Source organism: Mixophyes fleayi, chromosome 3, assembly GCF_038048845.1.
Source record: "Mixophyes fleayi isolate aMixFle1 chromosome 3, aMixFle1.hap1, whole genome shotgun sequence".
NCBI classification, from domain to species: Eukaryota; Metazoa; Chordata; class Amphibia; order Anura; family Limnodynastidae; genus Mixophyes; species Mixophyes fleayi.
This window is the reverse complement of record NC_134404.1, coordinates 155103601-155126033: the sequence shown is the minus strand read 5'-3', so window position 1 is coordinate 155126033 and position 22433 is coordinate 155103601. Positions and strand designations below refer to the sequence as shown.

The 22433-nt window shown below is 42.1% G+C and overlaps 1 protein-coding gene across 13 annotated transcripts in view; it reads right to left on the bottom strand.

Moving 5' to 3' along the window:
• Positions 1–22433, bottom strand: part of RIMS1 (regulating synaptic membrane exocytosis 1) — a 244091-nt gene that overhangs the window by 22750 nt on the left and 198908 nt on the right. For all 13 annotated transcript variants that reach the window (XM_075202609.1, XM_075202610.1, XM_075202602.1 and 10 more), the window contains 2 exons: positions 16985–17126; positions 15314–15426 (listed from right to left, as the gene is read on the bottom strand). In XM_075202609.1, the coding sequence (XP_075058710.1) occupies positions 15314–15426; positions 16985–17126 (255 nt within the window). The remainder of the gene's footprint in view (positions 1–15313; positions 15427–16984; positions 17127–22433) is intronic.

Here is a 22433-nt window from a genome sequence, read left to right as displayed (position 1 = left end):
TCCTAAAGGATACATATGATTTTATCTCAAACAATTGAAATCCAGTTCACTTGGCTACTACAATTTAGACTCAAACTATTAAGCATCATTATGTTTTCTTCATTTAGGTTTTATTTTATTGGAATTTATATTAGAGACTGGAGATAAAGACTTGGGATATGGCTTGTGAACTGCGGCTAAGCATTAGGAACATGAGATAGGGAATATGTACTGGCATTAGAGATTATATTCTCGGACCAGTATTAAGTATTTAGGTTTAAGACCTACATTAAAGTAGCCTGAGTAAGTGGTACCCAAATGCACAGAACCCAGTTGAAGTTGAACCAAAATAAATGTAATCCCAAAAACTGGAGCCCAAATTATTATTAACTATTTATTTAAAAAGTGCTGACATATTATGCAGAGCTGTACATTGAGCAGACGCACAAACAAAATACATAGAAAGACATGAAGCAAAAAGTAAAGATGGTCCTACCCAAATGAGCTTACAATCTATGTGGTGTGGGGAACACATGATATAGAAGACAGCAGAGTAACATCTGGTGGGGAAAGTGCAGGTGGCTATTGATAGCAACAGCATTATCAGCCTCCAATAATAATAAGGCAGTCATTGACAATAGCATTTCTGCACATCTCCCGGTGGTGTAGTACAGTTGAAATGATGAGAGACAACAGAAGGCAGAGACATGAAACATAAACCAGTTTCTGTAGAAATCTTAAAACATCCAGAATTAGTTACACTATACAAATAGCTTCTGCTGATGATTATGATAGATTAAGGACTAACAATTCTAGGCATAACCTTCAAGCTATTAAAACCTCCTCTAGACTCCTCAAGATCTTTGGACCATAAGAGAGGAATTTCAAAACTAGTACATAAATGTAAACAACCTCCTTGGCATTGGATATCCCCCTTCTCATTAGAGGAACTTACACAAATGTTTATGTGTAAAATTAATCTCCTGAAACTTTCCTCAGAGTCTGTCCAAAACCTCAGCACTACAGTAGAAGGAATAGCACAGGTCATTAAAGACCAAAAGTCAGATAAAGATAAGAAATGAGGGAGCCAGGCCATGTTCAAGAGAGTGTTGGGGTGATCCATGGGGATGAGAGAGCACAGTGGGTGTAGTACCATTTAACGATACTCACTATCCCGACAGCAACTAAAACGACATGGCAATTCCGAAGACTACTACCCAGACATGAAAAAAAATGACTTACCATGACACACATGAAGTGATGTGACGACTCGATGTGCTGCCGACTGAGGAAAATGACGTAACATCAAAACATGACTGCCGGGTCCGCACCAATGGACGGACCCGGCTTGTAAATGTAAGGTTAACCCTAACCCTAACTCCTAAACCTAACTCCTAAAATAATACTTACAATGGATGAACTGCAGTCGGGTCTGTCAATTGTCGCTTTGAATGAAGTCGCGTTTTGACATAACGTAATTTTCCTTAGTCGACAACACATTGGGTCATGGTAAGTCGTTTTTTTTTTAGTCGGGGTAGTACTCTTCGGAATTGCCATGTCATTCTGGTCTCTGTCTGGGTAGTCAGTATCGTTAAACTGACTACCACTGATCACAGCAACATGCAGATTTGTAAATAAAGATAGTATGCATTTCAAAGGATAGAAATGTGTGTGATGGAACATTTGGTAGAATAGTGAAAGTGCAACATGGGGAAAAGAATAGTCCAACCCCACATCTTTGTCTGCTACCAGGTCTGCAGGTGTGGGTGAAGTGTAAACCACCATGTGAAAGGGTGTAGCAGTGTCTGATTGTGTAAGCCATGTTTCCATTATTGTTCGAAGGATGGAGGTTTGTTTGTTTCAAACAGATGGTGCAATCAATAGGGCATATTTAAAGGATTATGAAAGTGACTGGTGACCAGTCATGTATGTGAGGTTTGCACGATTTCTGTTGTGTTGAATGACGTGTGCATGGGAGATATGCTTAACAATTAAACATGTCTGCCTGGCAAAAACTAGTTTTGTATGCACAATTTTGGTTTGTTATGTTTGTTTTTTAAATACAATTAAGGTAAATAAAGAGTAATTATGAGCTACAACTAAATAAACATCATACCATAGCCAACAGTTGTGATTTATCAATATGAACTGGGAGTACATGACAAAATACAGGACTTAAGGTATCAGATTCACTCATACTTGAGGAACTACTGTACAATTGTAGTTAATTTGTTATAAGTGTTTAAGATTGGTAGGACAATGATCATCTATGTGTTTACCTAGAGTTATATCTTTTGACCTTTCAACTCTGGTTTAGATTCCCATTGACAGTTCATGGTTTGTCCCTCTCACAGTACATCACAAAGTAATTTCAGTCTAGGCTCATTGTCTTTTTGGCAGAACACTTCTAGTTTTTAAGGAATGCATACTCGTCCCCATGTGATGTGGGTGCATAAAAGGGTGAGGGGCATTAGTGACACCGACATGTGGCAGACAACTCGGGACCTGTTCCAAGTACTATTTGACAGATAGTGAACATTTTCATCTTTTGTTAGCACTAGCATATTCCACAGCATATATATCAAAAATTGTGATACCAATAAAAACAATTAACTAAAAGTAAGGGGGGAGGAGTTCAATTGGCAACAATGTGTTGTGCGGACATCTCAATGCGCACATTACCAGGAATTACAATACAAATGAATAATCAGCTGAGATTTTACAGAAATCTGGACAGCAAAGTGTCTCACAGACGTTCCAGAGACACTTCGCAGCTAACCGAATTCCCCCCAAAAAGATTAAAAGTCCATGTCATGTGCAATAAGCTATGTATGACTGTGTAGGTATGTGAACATAATTTCCCAGAATATCTAGACTACTATAAGAAGTTCTAGTATGACCTTCATTCAAAGCTGTGATAGCTGTGATAAGGAGTTTTGTGTCCACATAGATGTTCAGCTATGAATAAGTTTGTTTCCTAGGCTTATTGATTCTAGTTGCTTCATGTTGATTTTCTGGAAAGAATGTCCAGAAATTGCTTGAATAGTCTATTCACTTGTCTGGGAAGTTTGAAAATTTAGTATCCTTATTTATAACTAAGGGTGTGCACCGGGCACTTTTAGGGTTTTGGGTTTTGGGTTCTGATTAGCTTGAGGTTTTGGGTTCTGATTTGTTTTGCCAAAACACCTGACGAAAGGTTTTGGTTCTGATTTAGGGTTTTGGGTTCGGATTTATTTTTAAAAAAGCATAAAAAGTGCTAAAATCTAGTTTTTTGTTTGTTTTTCACTCCTACGCTATTATTAACCTCAATAAGATTCAATAACAATCATTTCCACTAATTTCCAGTCTATTCTGAACACCTCACACCTCACAATATTGTTTTTAGTCCAAAACGTTGCACCGAGGTAGCTTTCTGGACTGCGTAGTGGAGTGGGCCCGGTACCCAATTTGGTACCGGGGCCACAATACCTCCGCCTTCAAATGGTCTCAATTCCACTGCACAGCTGCCTGCTCCTACATCCTCTGCAGCATATACAGGGTGTAGTTCGAGCGTGTCAATACCTCTTGTTTTAGACGATGACAGGCCATTTTGATTAATTTTGTATTTGGCAGCAACAGTCAACGTTTTTTAATATCTGATACGCCTCTATCTGGACTGCGTAGTGGAGTGGCCCCGGTACCCAATTTGGTACCGGGGCCACAATACCTCCTCCAACCATGGTACAGACCATTCATCATTGAGATCCCATCAAGTATGTTAAAGACAGACAGGGTCGAAGTGTTATTTGTTGACTTTGGGAACAAAAAAACTGTCCCTGTTGCAAATCTTCGTGCAATGAAGAGTGACTTTTTCATTTAAAGGCTCAAGCTTTCAAGTGTAGTGTTTATAAGTTATATTATACTTTTGGTTTAATTTGTTTAATTTGTTTTAATTTTGTTTTACTTTGTGCTCATGGCAAACGACTGTTAAACGGTCAATTGTTTGGTGAAAGACGTAGCGGTCTTACGACTTCCCCTCTGGGAAGATGACCGACTACCAGCAGCAGTGGCAGTAGTAGGCGTACCGCTGCAGGATTCCTCGGATGAATCCCGTATTGAAGAGGACTCAGTCTGGCTGGTGACATGGCCTGCAGGACTAAATCTGATGGAGATCGTGGAGGAAGTTGACGAGGAGGGTGTTGGTGGTGTGTATCCAACAGGACCAAGGGATTTAGGTGTCCCTGGACTGATGACGGTCCTAGCCCCAGTTCCTGAACTAAACACTGAACTAAGAAGGTTATTCAGGTGACGTATAAGGGAGGATGTCCCTAGATGGCCAAGATCCTTACCCCTGCTTATTTGAGCTTTACATAAGCTACATATGGCCATACATTTGTTGTCAGGATTTGGATAAAAATAACTCCAGACCGAAGAGGTGCATTTTTTGGTCTTCTGACCAGGCATGACGATGGGATTTTTCATTCCATGGACAACAGCTCTTTCCCCCCCTGGTGCCTCATTTACAATAACCACATCAGCATCCTCATCATCAAGTTCCTCCACAGCGCCAGCTACATCAATAGCCTCCTCCCGGTGTACAACATTGACACCTTGATTATCCAAATCTGGATCTACACTGTGGGTGATCCTTCCAGCATATGCAAAGGGTGTGCTGCAAATGGTGGATGGAGTCACCTCTTCCCGTACAGTGATGGGAAGGTCAGGCTTCTCAACCACCAACACCCTTGGACTCGCCTTGGGGATTTGTGAAGTCATCTGTTTAGAAGACAGAGTTGTTTGCTGTTTTGTTGTTGTTGCTGACAGCATAACTCTCTTCAATTTTTTTGAGAGGGGGGAGGAGGAGGGCTTAGATCCTTGGGTGAAGCTGAACCACTAGTGCTGAACATGGGCCAGGGCCTAAGCCGTTCCTTTCCACTCCGTGTCGTAAAGGGCACATTGGCAAGTTTACGTTTCTCCTCAGATGTTTTTAATTTTCTTTTTTTACTAATTGTAGTGAACTTTTGCTTTTTGGATTTTACATGCCCTCTACTAGGAGATTGGGCATCGGCCTTGGCAGACGACGTTGATGGCATTTCATCGTCTATGTCATGACTAGTGGCAGCAGCTTCAGCATTAGGAGGAAGTGGGTCTTGGTCTTTCCCTACTTTATCCCCCAAATTTTGGTACTCCATTATATGCAGCACACGTTGTATTACAGTACTATTTTTTAAATACTGCAAGAACAGTGAATAATTTTTAAGAGATTGCAGTATTAATGTTAATGGACTGCAATAATTTTTTTTAGACTTTTTAGAATATTTTTTTATATTTTTTTAAAAGGATTTTTGTCGAATTATAATTTTTTTGGAAGATTTTTTAATACTTTTAAAATAAAGATGCACTTAGCAGAACAAAGCACAGGACAAAAGCACCGCTGGACTCAGCAAGGACAGAGCACTGAACTGATGCACCACTGGACTCAGCAAGGACACATCACTGGACTGATGCACCACTGGACTCAGCAAGGACACAGCACTGGACTGATGCACCACTGGACTCAGCAAGGACTTTTTTTTTTTTTATATTAATTTAAAAGGATTTTTGTAGAATTTTTCTTTTTTTTTCTTTTTATGGAAGAATTTTTAATACTTTTGAAAGAAATATGCACTTTGCAGAACAAAGCACAGGACAAAACGCACCGCTGGACTCAGCAAGGACAGAGCACTGGACTGATGCACCACTGGACTCAGCAGGAGAGAGCACTGCCAAAAGCACCACTGGACTCAGCAGGACAGAGCACAGCACAGCACAGCACAGCAAAGCACAGCACAGCACGAGAAATAGCAGGACAGAGGACCACCTAACACACCCTCCCTCTTCCCTGATCAATGCCCGAGTGAAGATGGCGGAGGCAAGCGGGGAATTTAAAGGTTCCGAGTATCGCGAGATCCGACAGCGGGATTATGACTCAGAGCCTCGTTTTAAGTTTCGGAATCGGCGGGAATACCCGGACAGTGCTCGGATCTGACTCGAATCCGCAATGTTCGGGGGGGCTTGGATTCCAGGAATCCGAGTGCGCTCATCCTTATTTGTAACGGTGATTACGTATTGAGGATTTGAAAGCAGCAAAATAACATAGTTCAAAGCATATGTATGATGGTGAGTCTGCACATAGCTTCTACCTGTATTTTTCAGGAGGCTTTAAATGGCTGTAGGACATTTATGATAACTGGCGACTTTGCAGGGCAGATTTCAAAAGACAATATCTTTAAGGGCAACACTTGCCTTTAAAGACATTTTAAATCTGCCCTGCAAAGTCGCCGATTACTGACGACTTGCAAAAAACGCAGATTGATACATTTATCCCCAGGACTCTTTGTAACTACAAATGGTTTACAGTTTTGTTCTGTTTGGAACCCATAAATCTCTAGTAATCATACTTGGTTGCTTAAACCTTTATTATGTGGATTTTTCAAATTGTCCGTCTCATGTATGTCTGTTTTGAAATAATATTAATATTGACTTGTTTTTTTGTTTCATGTTCTTGAAAATATATTTGTAGAAAATAATTACAGTTTTATATGTGGCATACAACCTAATAGCATGCATTTATCTACTCTTCTGATAGTGTGCCTACTTCCTGCACTTTCTTCCTGCCACCGATTCAGTGCCATCGGCCCTACTAATTAAGCAATTTGCTGCACGGTCAACGTATTGAATTGTCCTGCAGCAAACTAAGCCTCATTAACCTATTTTAAAAATGACACGATATAGCAGAATTGGAATAGTTATTATGCTAATAAACACATTTTGTTGATATGAACTAAACAACTAAAACAGTTTTATGTGTATTTCCTTAGGCGATTAATGACTAATGTATTAATTTTCATGGCAGTGATGCCTATGTGTCCCCAGTTTTAAACTGTGCAAGCTCAGGGAAGACTTCATTCTATTAAATTAATTAAGTCCTACCTATCAACAGCATATAAAAGTACACATGCTCGGGGCGTGGCTTGGACTCCATGCTACTTGGACGTGCTTCAGGAGAGCTCCGGTCCCAGAGTCCTTAAAAACTGATTTTTGGTGGCTTTTTCTCCCTACTTGGCTCCCACCTGGGTCACCAGTGCCCCATAGACCCTCCGACATCCCCAAAAAACTGGGTTCATAGCAGCGCTATTACCTCCTGCACGTCTGGAGGTTTGAACGGTCTCTGCGACAGGCCTGTGTCCCCTGGAAGCCGGCGGTACTCTGGTCCCGTGATTTGCTGTGGCCTATCCCTTGGCCGAGTGTTCAGACGCGCCAGGACTCCTGGAGGCTACCTGCCCAGCAACACCAGCCACAGACTGACCGAGGTCCTTCATCTCCTACCGGAGGCCGCAAAACGGGTGAGTCTGGACCCGAGGTCCCCCTCCCCACGCGCAGCGGAGCATCTGCCTGCATCCCCCAGATCCTTACCTGGTCCCCGCTACGCCTGACTCCTTTCCCCGCCTGGCTGAGGCTCTCAGGAGGAGACTCTTTCACCGCCGCCGGAAAAACCGGAAGTCTCGGTCCCGCACTTCCGGTTCACCGCTGGTACAGGGTCTGAAAGAGATTGTCTCTGAAGCGCTGTAGTTCATTACAGCGAGGCTTGGGGCACTAAAAAACCCTGCCCTGTCTCTCACGGAGGCTTCTGATTGTCCTACTCAATGTCCACGAGTCCTGCTGCAATCAAATCTGTTCAATCAAATTGGCCCAACCAGATTGTTCCTTGTATCAGCAGCGCAGTGCTCTACTGCCACCCAGTGGTAACCTGTTAATATTAATCTTTTTATACTGAATATCCTGCTGGTTCCTTTTTCTCTTCTGCACTGAAGATACATCTGCTGTTATTTTCAATACTGTTCCATTTCAATTGGGTAATTGGATATATCCCCCTGTATATGGGAACAAAAGCTGCTGGGGCATACAAGATTGTCAGTAGTGCCCGTGCCATCCTCGGAGCTCTCTGAGGGCCTCTTCTGACCTGATTACTTCATCCCCAGGCAACGACCTTTTGCTGGACCTTGTACCCCCGGAAGTGGTCCCCCGCGACCTGCTGTTATCGCTGCTGGTCAGGATTAGTAGGTCAGTGAGTGGGCCCTGTGCCACCGGTTAAACAAGGATCATACAAGTGTTTGTACATATGTTTTAGCTTCCAGCCTGGCTTAATGCGGATGGCCGGGGTCCTCTACTGTTATGCTTCTGTGATGTAGCTGTTATCTCGTTCCCGAGTGGCCTTTTCTGATCGAATTTCCTGACCTGAAGATTGCTGTATTTGACCTACCTTTCCCGAATCCTTCATCTCTGACCCTACTGTACGTAATTATGCCGAAAAATAAAAAAACCCACTCTAAGAGTATCTCCCAATATTACCCTAATAAGACCTCCTCAGTCTCTGGAACAGAACAAACAGCTTCTCTTCACTCCCAAGAGGACTCGGACTCTGACGAAGATGTGTCTGCTCCAGTTACCAAAAAAGACTTTCTCTCTTTGATAAAGGAAATGAAAGAGCTTCGGTCATCAGTCCACGCTGAAGTTCAGCACGCTCTTCATAGTCTGAGGTCAGAGGTGTCCTCGCTGGGTTCTCGTACGGACCATATCGAAAGGAAAATGGATGACATCATCTCATTTCAGGAATCCACGACTGAAGACCTTTCTCAAGTCCGCCAGGAGCTCAATACTATCCACGAGCGCCAAGAAGATATGGACAATAGAGCCCGGAGAAACAACCTCCGAATTAAAGGCGTTCCAGAGTCTGTTGAACCTGTACACCTAGACCCCTATCTCCGGAAACTTTTCTCCCAGCTTGCTCCGGAAGTCTCGGAAGACCAACTCTTGCTGGATAGAGCTCACAGAGCCCTTAAACCCCGTCCACCTGACCAATCGGCACCTAGAGACGTTATCCTCCGCTTTCACTACTTTTCGACCAAAGAAGCTGTCTCACAAGCTGCTAGAAAGCTTCCTTCTTTATCTTATGAAGGGCATACCCTCCAAATTTTTCAAGACCTCTCTCCCATCACTTTATCCCGGAGGCGAGAACTCCAGCCTGTTACTTCAATCCTCAGGGAGAACAACATCAGATATCGCTGGGGGTTCCCATTTCGTCTCTATCTTTGGTACCAGAACCAACAACTATCAGCTAGAAGTTTAGGCGAGGCGCAGGACCTTCTACGAAAGATTGGCCTAAACCAAAATGCTCCTCCGGAAGCTTCTCAGGTCCCTAATGTTGCGGGACCCTCCACACCGAGAGCCCAGCGGCTTCCCCGTAGAGACTGGTCAACTGTCCCTCGCCATTCTAAGCCGCAATCTACGGACCCCTGACCAGCATTTTCTGGTTCCTGCACCTTTCTTCAAAGTGCGGCCGCACTTTCCTCTACAGGATCCGATGTGGTCCTCGCCGCTGCCTGGAATAGTCCTACAACTGGACATAGACTTCAAGGCAGTCACGTCTTCAGCCGCCTTCGTCCTTCATTTCTACTGGACTGAGACTATAATGTTTCCTCCGGATACTGTAATGCCTTCCACTGTTTGCTGTCTTGTTTTAGTCTGCTTCCAGAGAAGGCGGGTTGTTGCTCTTTACTTTTTCTTCTAGGTGTGATGAAGCTCTGACGATGCACAGACTACAGCTCCTGCCTTTGCCACCGATAAGTAACTGTGATGTTTTGTTTTAATTTGTTTAATTCTTTCTATGCTGTATTTACGGCCGTTATGTTGTCTATTTGAATCTCTCTATATTGCTTTTATACCGGGCCACATCCGGTGGCTCCTCATGGGGCCACTAGGATGTAGTTCTTGTTATTGAATTACTTGCTATTTCACATCATATGTTTTCTGCTGGTGAATATTTCTTTGGATGGGTCTTCCCCTTGATTTCCCATTACCCTTCTTTACCTTAGGGTTCAGTAATTCCCTCCTGCTTTCTCCTCTCCCTTCCCTCTCCATAGGTCAAACACACTAAGTTGGTCACTCGGGATCTCCTCTTTGGTCCCCTGGCCCTCCGTTTCCTGGTTGCTCCTAGCTCACCACCCCCCTTAGAGCCTAAGGCTCTATGCTGGTCCCCTTGATGGCTTCTCCATCATGTCCTATCCCTCACCAGCACTTGCGACAAGTGGACTTTGGTCCACTATGTCGGTCCCTTTATACCCTTAACCCCTGGTCCTCCATCCCTTCTCCTCACTGGTCGTCACCTACCAAGTCATTCCCTGTGTTTACTTCTTTCTTTCTTCTCCTCCCTGATATTTCTTCCCTCTTCTGGTCTCTAGCGCTCTCCCCATTGACCTACCTATGACCCTTAACCTTATTTCCTATAATGTCAAGGGCCTCAACTCCCCTCAGAAACGGGCTAAGCTCCATTCGTCTCTCAAGTCCCTTAAAGGAGACCTGATATTTCTACAAGAAACACATTTTGTCAACCACCTCCACCCCGAGCTTCGTTCCCAAAAATTCCCCCTGACATACCATGCCTGTGACCATAGGCAGAAAAAGCGAGGAGTAGCAATTTTGTTTGCACGCCACTTAATTTTTGAACTCCACGACTGCCATAAGGATAAAGAAGGTAGATTCCTTATTCTCATAGGCACTCTAAATAATCTCCCCTGCACTCTAGTGAATCTCTATGCACCCAACACCGGCCAGCATAAATTCTTCAAGAAATTGGGCTCTCTGTTAGCGCGTGTTCGTCAGGGTGAACTTATTGTCGCTGGTGACTTCAATGCTGTATTAGCTCCGACTATAGATCGCTCCTCGGTCTCCTCCTCTTCTCCCCCGAGGAGAGATGCTCACACCACTGCTGCCTTACAGGCTTTTCTGAAACTCCACAACTTATATGATTCATGGAGAATACTAGACCCCTTGGCCAGGGACTATACCTTCTTCTCTTCTCCCCATACCACTTACTCTAGGATTGATATGATCCTGCTCAGCCACGACCTCACTCTTAAACTTAGCTCTTCCCAGATCTTTCCTGTCACCTGGTCGGACCATGCCCCTGTTTCCGCTGTACTTACCGGCCTTGCCCACCGTCCTCCTAAAGCAACCTGGAGAATTAATGAGTCACTCCTACATGATAAAGATACTATTACTTACCTTCAATCTCTTCTCTCTGAATACTTTGAGACGAACGACACCCCTGATATCTCCCCTATGACTCTTTGGGACGCCCATAAGGCGGTAATACGGGGCCATCTTATTGCTCTGGCATCTCGGACTAAGCGACTTCGCCTGGCTAAAACTATCCAACTGACGGACTCGCTGAGAGCTCTAGAGCAACGTCACAAATTGAACCCTGATCCCTTGGTTCTCCAGGAAATTGCTTCTGTGCGAGGTGAACTAAATCTCTTATTATCCCACCAGGTTGCTAATAAACTGAAGTGGCTCAATCAGCGCTTTTATGAAAAGGGCGATAAGGCCGATAGATTACTGGCCACCAAACTCAGAGCTAAGATAGCGGCCCGGAATCTCCTTGCTATCAGGGACTCAGACGGGGTTTTACACTATGACCCTCAGCGGATACGTGCCGCCTTCCAATCGTACTACACCAAACTTTACAACCTTCCCCAACCCTCTGACCCCTTGGTATCCCAGCAACACTCGCAGTTGATTGAGTCTTTTCTTTCTTCTGCTAAGCTTCCAAAACTCTCTCCACAGGCTAGTACTCTACTGGGGGATGAGATTACTAAGGAGGAGATTGTACAGACTATAAAGTCCCAGAAATCTGGAAAGGCTCCGGGGCCTGATGGCTTCACGGCTATCTACTATAAGAGGTTTGCTGGGCTTCTGGTCCCTCGTTTGCACACCCTCTTCAACTCAATCATGACTGGGGGTTCTTGGTCCAGGGATTCTTTGGAGGCTCGGATCTCGGTCATTCATAAAGAGGGTAAAGATGTTCATGACTGCGCTAGTTATCGCCCTATCTCCCTACTCAATACAGATGTTAAATTATATGCTAAAATTTTGGCTAATAGATTAAATTCGGTCCTCCCCTCCCTTGTACATTACGATCAGGTTGGCTTCATACCGGGCCGTCAGGCCAGAGACAATACCAGGAGAGTCGTTGATCTGATTCATATCATTAATAACAGGGAGGATCCAGCTATTATTCTCTCCCTCGATGCCGAGAAGGCTTTTGACAGGATCTCTTGGAGCTTTATGTCCCGAGCCTTGTCGGCGTTTGGCATCTCAGGTAGCCTCCTTACTGGTATTCAAGCCTTATATTCTCATCCCACTGCAAGAGTTATGATCAACGGCTCTCCCTCAGACCTTATTACTATATCCAACGGTACCCGCCAAGGTTGTCCTCTGTCCCCTCTTATCTTTGCCCTCGTTATAGAACCTCTTGCTGCCTCTATCCGGGCCTGTCCAGATATACGGGGTGTGCGAACGGGGGACTTAGAGAGTAAGCTCTCTCTCTTTGCGGATGATGTCCTGTTGACTCTCCAGCAGCCAGGGGAGTCGCTTCCTGGACTCTTCAACATTTTACACCATTATGGGCACCTTTCAGGTTACAAAATTAATATTGCAAAATCGGAAGCCCTCCTCCTTAATATACCCTCCCTGGAGGGACTAGCACTCACCTCCCGTTTTAACTTTCGGTGGCAAAGAAAGAAAATTAAATACTTAGGTATTTTTGTTACCGACTCCTACGACTCTCTGTATCGGGAGAACTACCCGGGCCTCTTTGCTAAAATCAAATCAGAACTTTTCTCCTGGCGCTCATTGATCATCTCGTGGCTGGGCAGGATCATTTCTGTCAAGATGAATCTCCTTCCTAAGCTTCTTTATTTCTTTCAGACCCTTCCTGTTAGAGTCCCCCTTTCGGATCTTTCATCTCTCCAAAAATGTCTCTCTAGATTTGTCTGGAACGGTCGGTCTCCCAGGATTAAGCTGGCTCTCTTAAAGAGACCCACCAGAAGTGGTGGTAGGGGTTTCCCGGATTTGAAAATTTACTACTGGGCGGCTCACCTGAGCCATATTGTAGCCTCCTTTGCACCCCCTGCGAAATTGTCGTGGGTCGACATTGAATCCGCCTATCTTAAATTTCCAGTTCTTTCTTGTATTTGGGGTCTCTCAAAACAAGCTAGATCTCCCCTTACTTGCCGATGCCCCACCTTATTATTTTCAGCTACGATCTGGGAGACCTGCCGGCCCCATCTCAAAATCCCGATATCCTCTTTTCCTGTCCTACCTCTTTGGGGTAACCCTGCCTTTCCTCCTGGGCTCTCCTCTGCCTTCTATAGTCCCTGGGTCTCTGCAGGTGTTCGATTTGCAGGGGATCTAATACATCATGGTGCCTTTATCTCCTGGGATGATCTGCGCTCTAAATTCCCAAGTCTCCATCCTAAATTCTATGAGTATTTCCAGTTACGACACTTTGTGGGCTCTCTCCTCGGGGGGACTCCTTCCCCCTCTCGTGCTTCCCCCTTTGAAACTTTATGTCTCTCCTCACCTTCGGGTAGGGGCACGATTTCCTATATCTATAGCCTTATTCTTGATGTACTTTTACCTTCGGGCGGTAGGCATGAGAGGGAGTGGGAGAGGGACCTGGGTCCCCCCCCCCGGAGGAGGATTGCTGGGAAACCATAAGGGAACAGGTTGCCACCAGTTCTATTTCCACTTTAGTTAAGGAGAACGCTTATAAAATATACTATAGATGGTACTACACCCCTGACAAACTTACTAAAATGTTCCCCTCTAGTTCTCCATTATGCTGGCGGGGTTGTGGCCAGATGGGTTCTTTCTTACATATCTGGTGGTCCTGCCCTAAAATATCCTCCTTTTGGGAACGAGTTAGGGCCCTCCTCTCCTCCCTCCTTCCGTGCCCCGTCCGGAAAGACCCATGGTCTTTTCTTCTCTGTTACCCTCTGATTGATGATGATAGACAGTCTGCGAAATTGGCATCCCATGTCCTTGCAGCTGCGCGATGCCTAGTAGCTAAGTCATGGAAACAAGTTGAACCCCCCACTATGGCGGCTCTGCGATCCTATATTTGGTTCATTGCACGGATGGAACAGATTACATACCACCTTCACGATAAGGATGATAAATTCCACCAGATTTGGGCTCCTTGGCTTTACTTATAACCCCTTAGCTCCTGCACCTACTCCTTCCTGTTAAGAGATGGGCATAGGGGACCTGACTCCTGAAGCGGTTACCCCTGTCCCAAATACCCAGGTAATACTCTCTCCTGAACTTCTTCTATTGAAAAAAATAAATAAGATAAAGGGAAGAATGTTCTCTTTTTATTTTTATTATTTATCTATTTTCTTTAGGTGACGACCAGTGCCCCCCCCCCCCCCTCCCCCCTCCCTTATCCCCCTCTATACTATTATAAAATGTTATTGATGTTTGAATATCCTGAGTAACAATGGTATACTTACTGTTTCCTCAATGGCATTCTGTTGATGTCTTGCATATCCATTACTTAATTTTCTGTTACATTGTTATTTATTCATGTCTTGCTTTGCTTCCTGTTTTGTTTTGGGTTTTTTCTACTTCCGCAATGTACTAATTTGTTGACTCGTATCTGTATTTCATTGCGATTTCTCAAAATAAATAGTTAAAAAAAAAAAAAGTACACATGCTCACACACATTTAACCTATTTTGCTCCACTTTGCATTCATCCAACAGGGCTCTATTTAACTAAACTGAGACCTACTGAATGAATGAAAAGCACAAGTGCACTTTGATGTGCTAACCATGCACTCAGTGGGATTCCAGTCACTAAATTGAAAGTGCCCACCCCTCTTCACTCTGCATATGAACTTCATAATATCTATCTATCTATATATACACACACACACATCATATATATATATCTACTATATAAATGCCCAGTGGCGTGTGTGGAAAAAAAAAACCAAGCTGCAGCGCCACCTGCTGGGCAGAGTTATACACTGACCTATATATTTCTTGAAGGAGAAGTGACAGTTGGGAGTGGTTGGTGGTTGCCGGGGGTGACAGTGGGGAGTTTTTAACACCTTGAGTAGCTTGATGAAGGATGTGGCGATGAAGATGAAGGATGAGGTGATGGAGAAAAATGATGAGCTGGTGACATGTGGACAAAACCACGTTAAAAAAGGGCGCTTGCGTCGGGAAGTAACGCTCTTCCCCTGAGGAGGCCTGGGCTAGGCCCAAATGCATGACAAGAACCTTTTTAACACCTTAAGTAGCTTTGATTTGACTAGAATGCATGAGTATCATGCACGGGTTAACTTGTATATATATATAGGAAACGTATAGGAACGACTTGCATACCATCAAATGTACTCTTATATTCTTTATCCGTCATAAAATAAAATATTGTTTTTTACTGTGATTTCTGCAAATTGTGACTCTTACCCATTGCAGGAGTTGCCAATGTCTGCCGACCAACTAGTTGAGCAGGCCCAAGTCCATCTAAGAAGTCACTGAACTGGCTGTCAACCCCCAATCTTACTCCTGGAAATATTAAACTGCAAACAGAAACAAACAAAAAAAAATACATTATGTTAAACAAAAAATATCCACGGCCCTATCCTATCTACTCAAATCCTGTAGCAATAGTTTCACTTGATTAAATCTTAAATATATAGTGAAAGTTATTTTAAATTTCCAATTTCTTTGCTATTTATTTAGCTTTCATTTTAACAAAATATTTTGCCATATATATATAGAGAGAGAGGACCTTGACATGGTGAATATATGTTGATTTTGAGGAAAATATAATAAAGTTTAATAATAGTTTTGCGAGTTAAGTGCATTAGTGCACCACAAGAGAAACTTTCTAGTTTTTCTTCTTTGAAATGTTTAATAAATATTAACTGATCATGCCCAGAGAATAAAAACACCTAGTCAGAATTACATCCATTACAAATAATAAGAAGCTGGTCAATTGTAAAAGAATGACATTTCCATGCACAGTTCTTTAAAACCTGGGACTGTCCCCAGAAGTTAGAAATAGTTGACAGGTATGCATTTTTATTACCAGTTCTACTAACACTTAGATAAGTGCGTAATATGATAAATAAGTGTAGTGCTACCACTGACATAACCTGTACCCCTAATTTAGCATTTACATACATCTTTACCCTGGGACACAAGGATCCTAATTTATAATTTACTTTCACCGTAGGCCATTATCTCTGAAAATGTACATTTATACAACTGAACTGTCTAATGCAAGGATTGATGATGATTCACATCCTGATGTAACCTATATACAAGCCTGTTTCATTACTAGATTATTGTACTAGGAAATGAGTCCAGTGCTGCCTTTGGCCTTGCTTAGAATGCTATTGTATGATAAGACTAACACAATGAAACAGATCTTGTTGGTGACTCCCTGGGAACTGCAAGTTGCATTTGAGCTTCAGAACAATATCAGCAATGTATTGCTGGCTACAGACCACTCATATTAATTAAACTGTAACATACACACAGTCCAAACCAAGACTAAATGGCACACATCCTAAATCAAGTGATTTCACGTGGTAATAACTGTGGAAGATGGACTCTCTCTGTACATTATATTTACATTGCAAATAAAACGTCATATACATAAAGTTTAATAAATAAATGTATAGAAAACAATGCTTCTATTTGCAGAGTGATTTACTCTATGTCCATTTGTTATACTGAATAATGATACTGTAGACAAATAATTGAAAGCACATACTGTAAATGATATATTTTAGGAATTATAATCCAAGAAATCCAGAAAATATTGCTGCATACTTGTTTTCCACAGACTAGCCATAGGCATGCAAAACCTGCAATTCACTGTAGTGTTCCTTATTCTCATCTCAACTGTTGCCTACAGAATTTAGCCTAATGTCCCTTGCGGGGAAAAAGCAACTTAATTCAATTACCTAAATCTCCCATGAAGAGCATGTGTATAATGTAACCTTCTTATTATGCTCCCATTTCAAGCTCACCTTCGTGGAAATACTATATTCTTACTTTATGTAAAGGAAGAAAATGCAGTGTTATTGTGGAACAGTTGCTATTAATCTTGCTCTGCCATGTACTTACTTTCCCTCAGAGCTGTAGCTGTTAATACTTCCATCTGTCGACTCTCGGCTTGGTTGCCGAACCATACGACTCCTCATTTCAGCTGCCATTCCTGTTTCTGTGCTTCTTTGAATTGTACTTTTGAATTTCTTGTTGCCAGAATCTATAGAGATGAAATAAGATTTAATTATCAGGAACTTACCGTTCTCAATAATATATTATCAGAGCATAGAAACTAACTCCACTGAATTAATACAGAAGCAAATAGTAAGACTATTTTATGTGATAATTGGTTAGATGCCTGTATCCTTACAATTCTAATATTTTTATTATATTAAAACTTGCTTTGGTTTAGAAAAGAACTGAAATTAGTTCTAGTAACACATAAAACAAGCAAGGTGTTATAGCATAAGGAATACACAAAATAATTCACACATACCAGTAATCCATTATGGTTGTGCCCATGCAGCACAAGCTAAAGTGTTTACAGTATCACTTTTAGTAAAGGACAACAAATCCAACAGACATGACATTAATGTATATCCTACAAACCATTTCCTCAGTATCTGATGTCTGATGAGAACTGGCACATGGACCCATATTTCATTCCAATGTAATTCTTTTTCATTAAGTATACTACATTTTAAAAATTAAATAGTTAAGCTATACATCATACAACACTGAGAGTCTGTAAGATCAGATGTGCTGGAAACATAGTGATTGAGTCTGGCTAAGGCTGCAAGGATAAGTAATTAGGTCATTCTTGGGTCTAAGTACCATTGGAAACTTATCTCATGTAAAATTCAAAGTCACCTGACTGTTTCACAGTAATATTAAACAGTTTGACTAAAATGACTGCAGAGAAGCTTCTAGCATGCATCTTTGTATCCACTGGGGAAAAAAAACATGTATTTAATAGTAATCAGTTGAACTGGGTTATTGGCCACAAACCTACACCAGCTAAAAGGAGAGCAATGATTATGAGGTAGGATTGAGAAGTTGCAGGGACATAAGATGTTAAAATATGTAAAATAAGCTCAGCCTATATTCCATAACTGCTCTTCATCATTCCTCTATAATGTGTCCCTGTATTTTTATAAATGGGTTTCCAACATCAGATAAGCCCTAGTTTTCAATGAAATTACATATCTTGTTTCTTTGGTAAAAATAATTTCTCAGGTTATGACAGCCCTTCTGGCTGTTGTCCCATTCTCTCATTAATAGTGTCTCCTCATCTCTGTGTCCTATTTTCCTTGCCACACTGTGCATCTATGAGACAAGTGAGGCAGCAGTTGTCTTGCTATTAAGGTACAAGTGAGCAAAAGAAAAGACTATTAGTAAAAAGTAAATGTTGAAGCTGTTTCAAAAATAAAAAGAACATGAAATCGCTCAACTTCAACTTGCATATCTAATAACAGACAGGAGAAGAGTATGGCATTTATGCTATTTTAATAAGATTTTTAAAAGGTCAATACTTTAGCAGAGGTATACAAATGAAATACATGTATAATACCCATTTACAACGCTTGATGGATGCAAGTTTACACTGAACCCCAAAATGATAAAGGGGACACAGAGCTACAAACCTTTAGTGTATTTTTTTTTATCTAAGTAGAACTCATTTTGCAATGTAACATTATCTCCACCAAAGTTAAAACTAAATTATTTTCATATGTTTTGTCAATCTAATGTGCTTTGCAGAGAATAACTTAATTGTTGGCTTATCACTTACTATACTATGTATGCCTCTATTAAGTCTTAAAATGTTGTGCGGTACACACTGTTCAAAACAGTATTTTAAGTGTTACTATGTTTGGGACCTGTTTAATTTATCTTTTTCTAGGTATTTCTTACTATTTTTTAACATATGTTCTTTTGTGATAAATTATACTATCATTAGCATCCTGAAATGTTGATTGTTGATATGTTAGAGTACCTTAAGTGAATTTACAAGCTGAGAATTACTTCTGTATAATTCCAAAAGTTCATGATCCTTTCATGATTCCATAACTCTGTTCAACAAACAACCTACTGAGTTTCACAATATTGTATTTGATACTGGAGAGCTGTCTCAAATCTGCATCACTTTAAAACCTGCTTCTTCTAACATCATAAGCAAAAATATATTCTATTTAGATCCATAGTAATGAATGTCTAAAGTAGAAAGCTTTATAAGGAAGGCAGTGACACAGAGAAACTCCTGTACTTTAGTGAACATACGAACAACATTTATACAACCTATTTTACATGCTAAATTTGAGAATAATCAAATTTAGCATCTAAAATAAACAAAATAAATTTTTAATCATGTTATGAACCGTATCACAAAAAGCTATAAATATTGGAAATGTATATGTTTCTGGACAATATTTCCATTCCACAAACCTCCAAAGAAAAACGTAAAAGTCTAAGGACCCGTTTCATCTTCGAACACCTTATGAATGCAACATGCGTTTAAAAAACTTGCACGCCCCTACAAGCATACTAGTATAAGTGTACTGGTACTCTCTATTATCTCTTGATTCATACCATCTTGTCTCCTTATTCAATTAACATGTAAAGAGGTTTTCCACAATACTAGTGCTTTAAAGAGCATATACTATACCAGACATTATTTCCACCAATTACATTTGGTTCAACTTGGGGGATACTATGAATTTTAAAATAATTTCACTGTTACACAGAACTACCAACTCTACGCCAGTTTATTAGATTGCGACAAGAAGTGAAATCTGTACTACATGAATGGTACGCTGATTTTTATGCTCAGAATTTTTACGATTTTTAATATCGGCCTTGTAGTGTTAGCTTATTGGGCAGATGATTCCAGCCATTGACCAAATATCTCTCCTTATATATTCAGTCTCTGTAGGCTGCAAGCCTAGCGTAAGATGTATAGATAGTGTTTAGTGTGCGTTTTTTCACAAGTGTGTGGTCGAATTTAGTAGACTACTTCTTCTATTTAGATTTATGCATGAGTTAAACAGGAAGTGAAAAGGAGAAGAATACTATACCTGGAAACACTGACAAAATCCAACACTCCTGACAATTCCTGTTACTGCCACATGCATCTGCTAATGAATTGTTTACAAACCATGATTCCTTAAACTGCTTTTTCACAATGTTTATACCAGTGGTTCCCAAACTGTGTGCCATGGCTCCCTGGGGTGCCTCAGTGATCTCACAGGGGTGCCACAGACAGGGCTGGTGGTAAGCAAGGTGGGGGACTACTTGTTAATTATTTTGGCTTAGGGGTGCCTTGAAAAAATTATGGAGACCCTAAGGATGCCTCAAACTGAGAAAGTTTGGGATCCACTGGTTTATACCTTCATTTTTATTACTGTTTGTGGCCATACTAACTACTTACTTCACACCACTTCTCTCAGATGCTCTTTTTCTGTTATTCACAAGTTTATTAATAAATGTTACCATTTCTCATGTATGCTATGTGTTACCACTTACTCCATCTGTCACTCCTGCTAAAAATTCTACTTGTAATATCACATAACTTTCTCTATCACCACAACTCCATGCTCGCTTTTATCCAGATTTCTACTTACCTCAGCTCTATGCTTCAAATTGTCTGCTCCCTGAACCATCCTCACTCCGCAGCCCAGACTAAACAGGAACTACCCTCTCATCCACCTACCACCTCCTCCTGACGGCAACTCCCCCAACCCCAGGCCACACACAATCCCAACTATCTGCTTATGTTTCTACTACCACCATAAAATTCCCCACATACCTGCAACTCTTCCAACTTAATTGTCATCTCTCCAACTTTCCCACCTCCCCTTTTACTGTTCACTCTGGTAGATTTGTTGCAGATAGCATCTCATACCCTACCTCTCTCCAGCTACCCCCCATTTGTTTCTAGATTGCTTTCAAGCTACTAACTCCCTTCATGCCTCTCCTCTCACTACACTCCACTGAGACTTCCTTCAATAGAGTGACCAATAATTTTATCATGTTTAATTGAAAGAGTCACTACTCCTTATGAATCCTCCTTGACATCTCTGTCATTTTTCCACTCTCCTATTTCATGACTCTGCAAGAACTTACTATATCACCTGTGCCTTATTACTCTCCATTCAAAACTTCTACCCACTTCCCCACATGGCTACCCACATCATTACTCCATACTACATACCAAAGCCTATCCCCTTTATCCCGTCGCTCACCATCCACCACATATCACCTTGACCTCCAGGACATTCAATCTCGCCAACCTTATTCTCTTCCTTACTCTCACACACCATCCCCTGTCCTGCACACTCTGGAATGCAAGATCTGCCTGCAAAAAATTTACTCCCATTCATGACTTCTTTCTCTCCCACTCCTTTGGTCTCCTGGCCCTTACAGAAACATGGATTTTCCCCTCTGATACTGCTTCCCCATGCTGCACTCTCCGATGGAAGTTTTTCCTTCTCCCACATTCCCTGTCCTGGGGACTGCCAGGAAGGTGGTGTAGATGTCCTACTATCTCCTGGCTACATCTTCAGTGTTATCCCCACTGAACCCTCACTCTTCTTCTCTTTCTTTGAAGTTCACTCTATCCGTCTCTTCTCCCCTCTCCATCTTCGTGTTGCTGTCATCTAATATCCCCCTGGCCCTTCCTCCCAATTTCTTGAATACGTCACTCTCTGGCTTTCCCATTTTCTCTCTTCTGATCTTCCCATGATTATCAGCGATTTTAAAATAGCAATTGACTCTCCTATTACTACAGCTGTTTCTAAACTCCTAACTCTGACGTCTTCCTATGGCCTCTCCCAATGGACAACTTCCACCAACCACTGTGACAGTCACTCCCTGGTCCTAGTGTTCTCCCTTCTCTGTGATATCTCCAACTTCTCCAATTCTGTCTTTCCACACTCTGACCACAACCTCCTTTCCTTTACCTCTTTCCCCTCCCCTCTCCCACCCAAAGTCACTTGCAGACAGCATCCCATCAACAGCATTAACCTCACCATCTTTGTGTCCTCCCTCGAACCCCTCCTTGCTCCCATTTCTTCCCTATCATGCTCCAATGCTGCTGTCACACTTTATAACTCCTCACTCTCTGTTGCCCTTGACACTGCAGCTTCAGCCTGTCCACTTCGTCTCCGCCAATCTAATACCCAACCCTGGCACTCCCCATTTACTCATCTCATCCAAAAGTGCTCAGGCTCTTCTAAATGCCAGTGGAGGAAATCCTGCTCTATTGCTGACTTCATCCACATAAAATTCATCCTTTACTCCTACTACACTGCCCTCTCTTTTACTAAACAAACCTTTTTCACATCCTCATTTCCTCCCTGTCAAATAAACCCCAACACCCCTTTGCTACCATTAATTCTTTACTGTGTCCTCCCCCACCTCCTCCCCCCTGCTCCATCACCAATCTTGACTTTGCGACCTACTTCAAAGACTAGATTGACTCTATCCACAATGGATATCTGCTCTCGCCAGACTCACCTTCCCCGACCCGTCC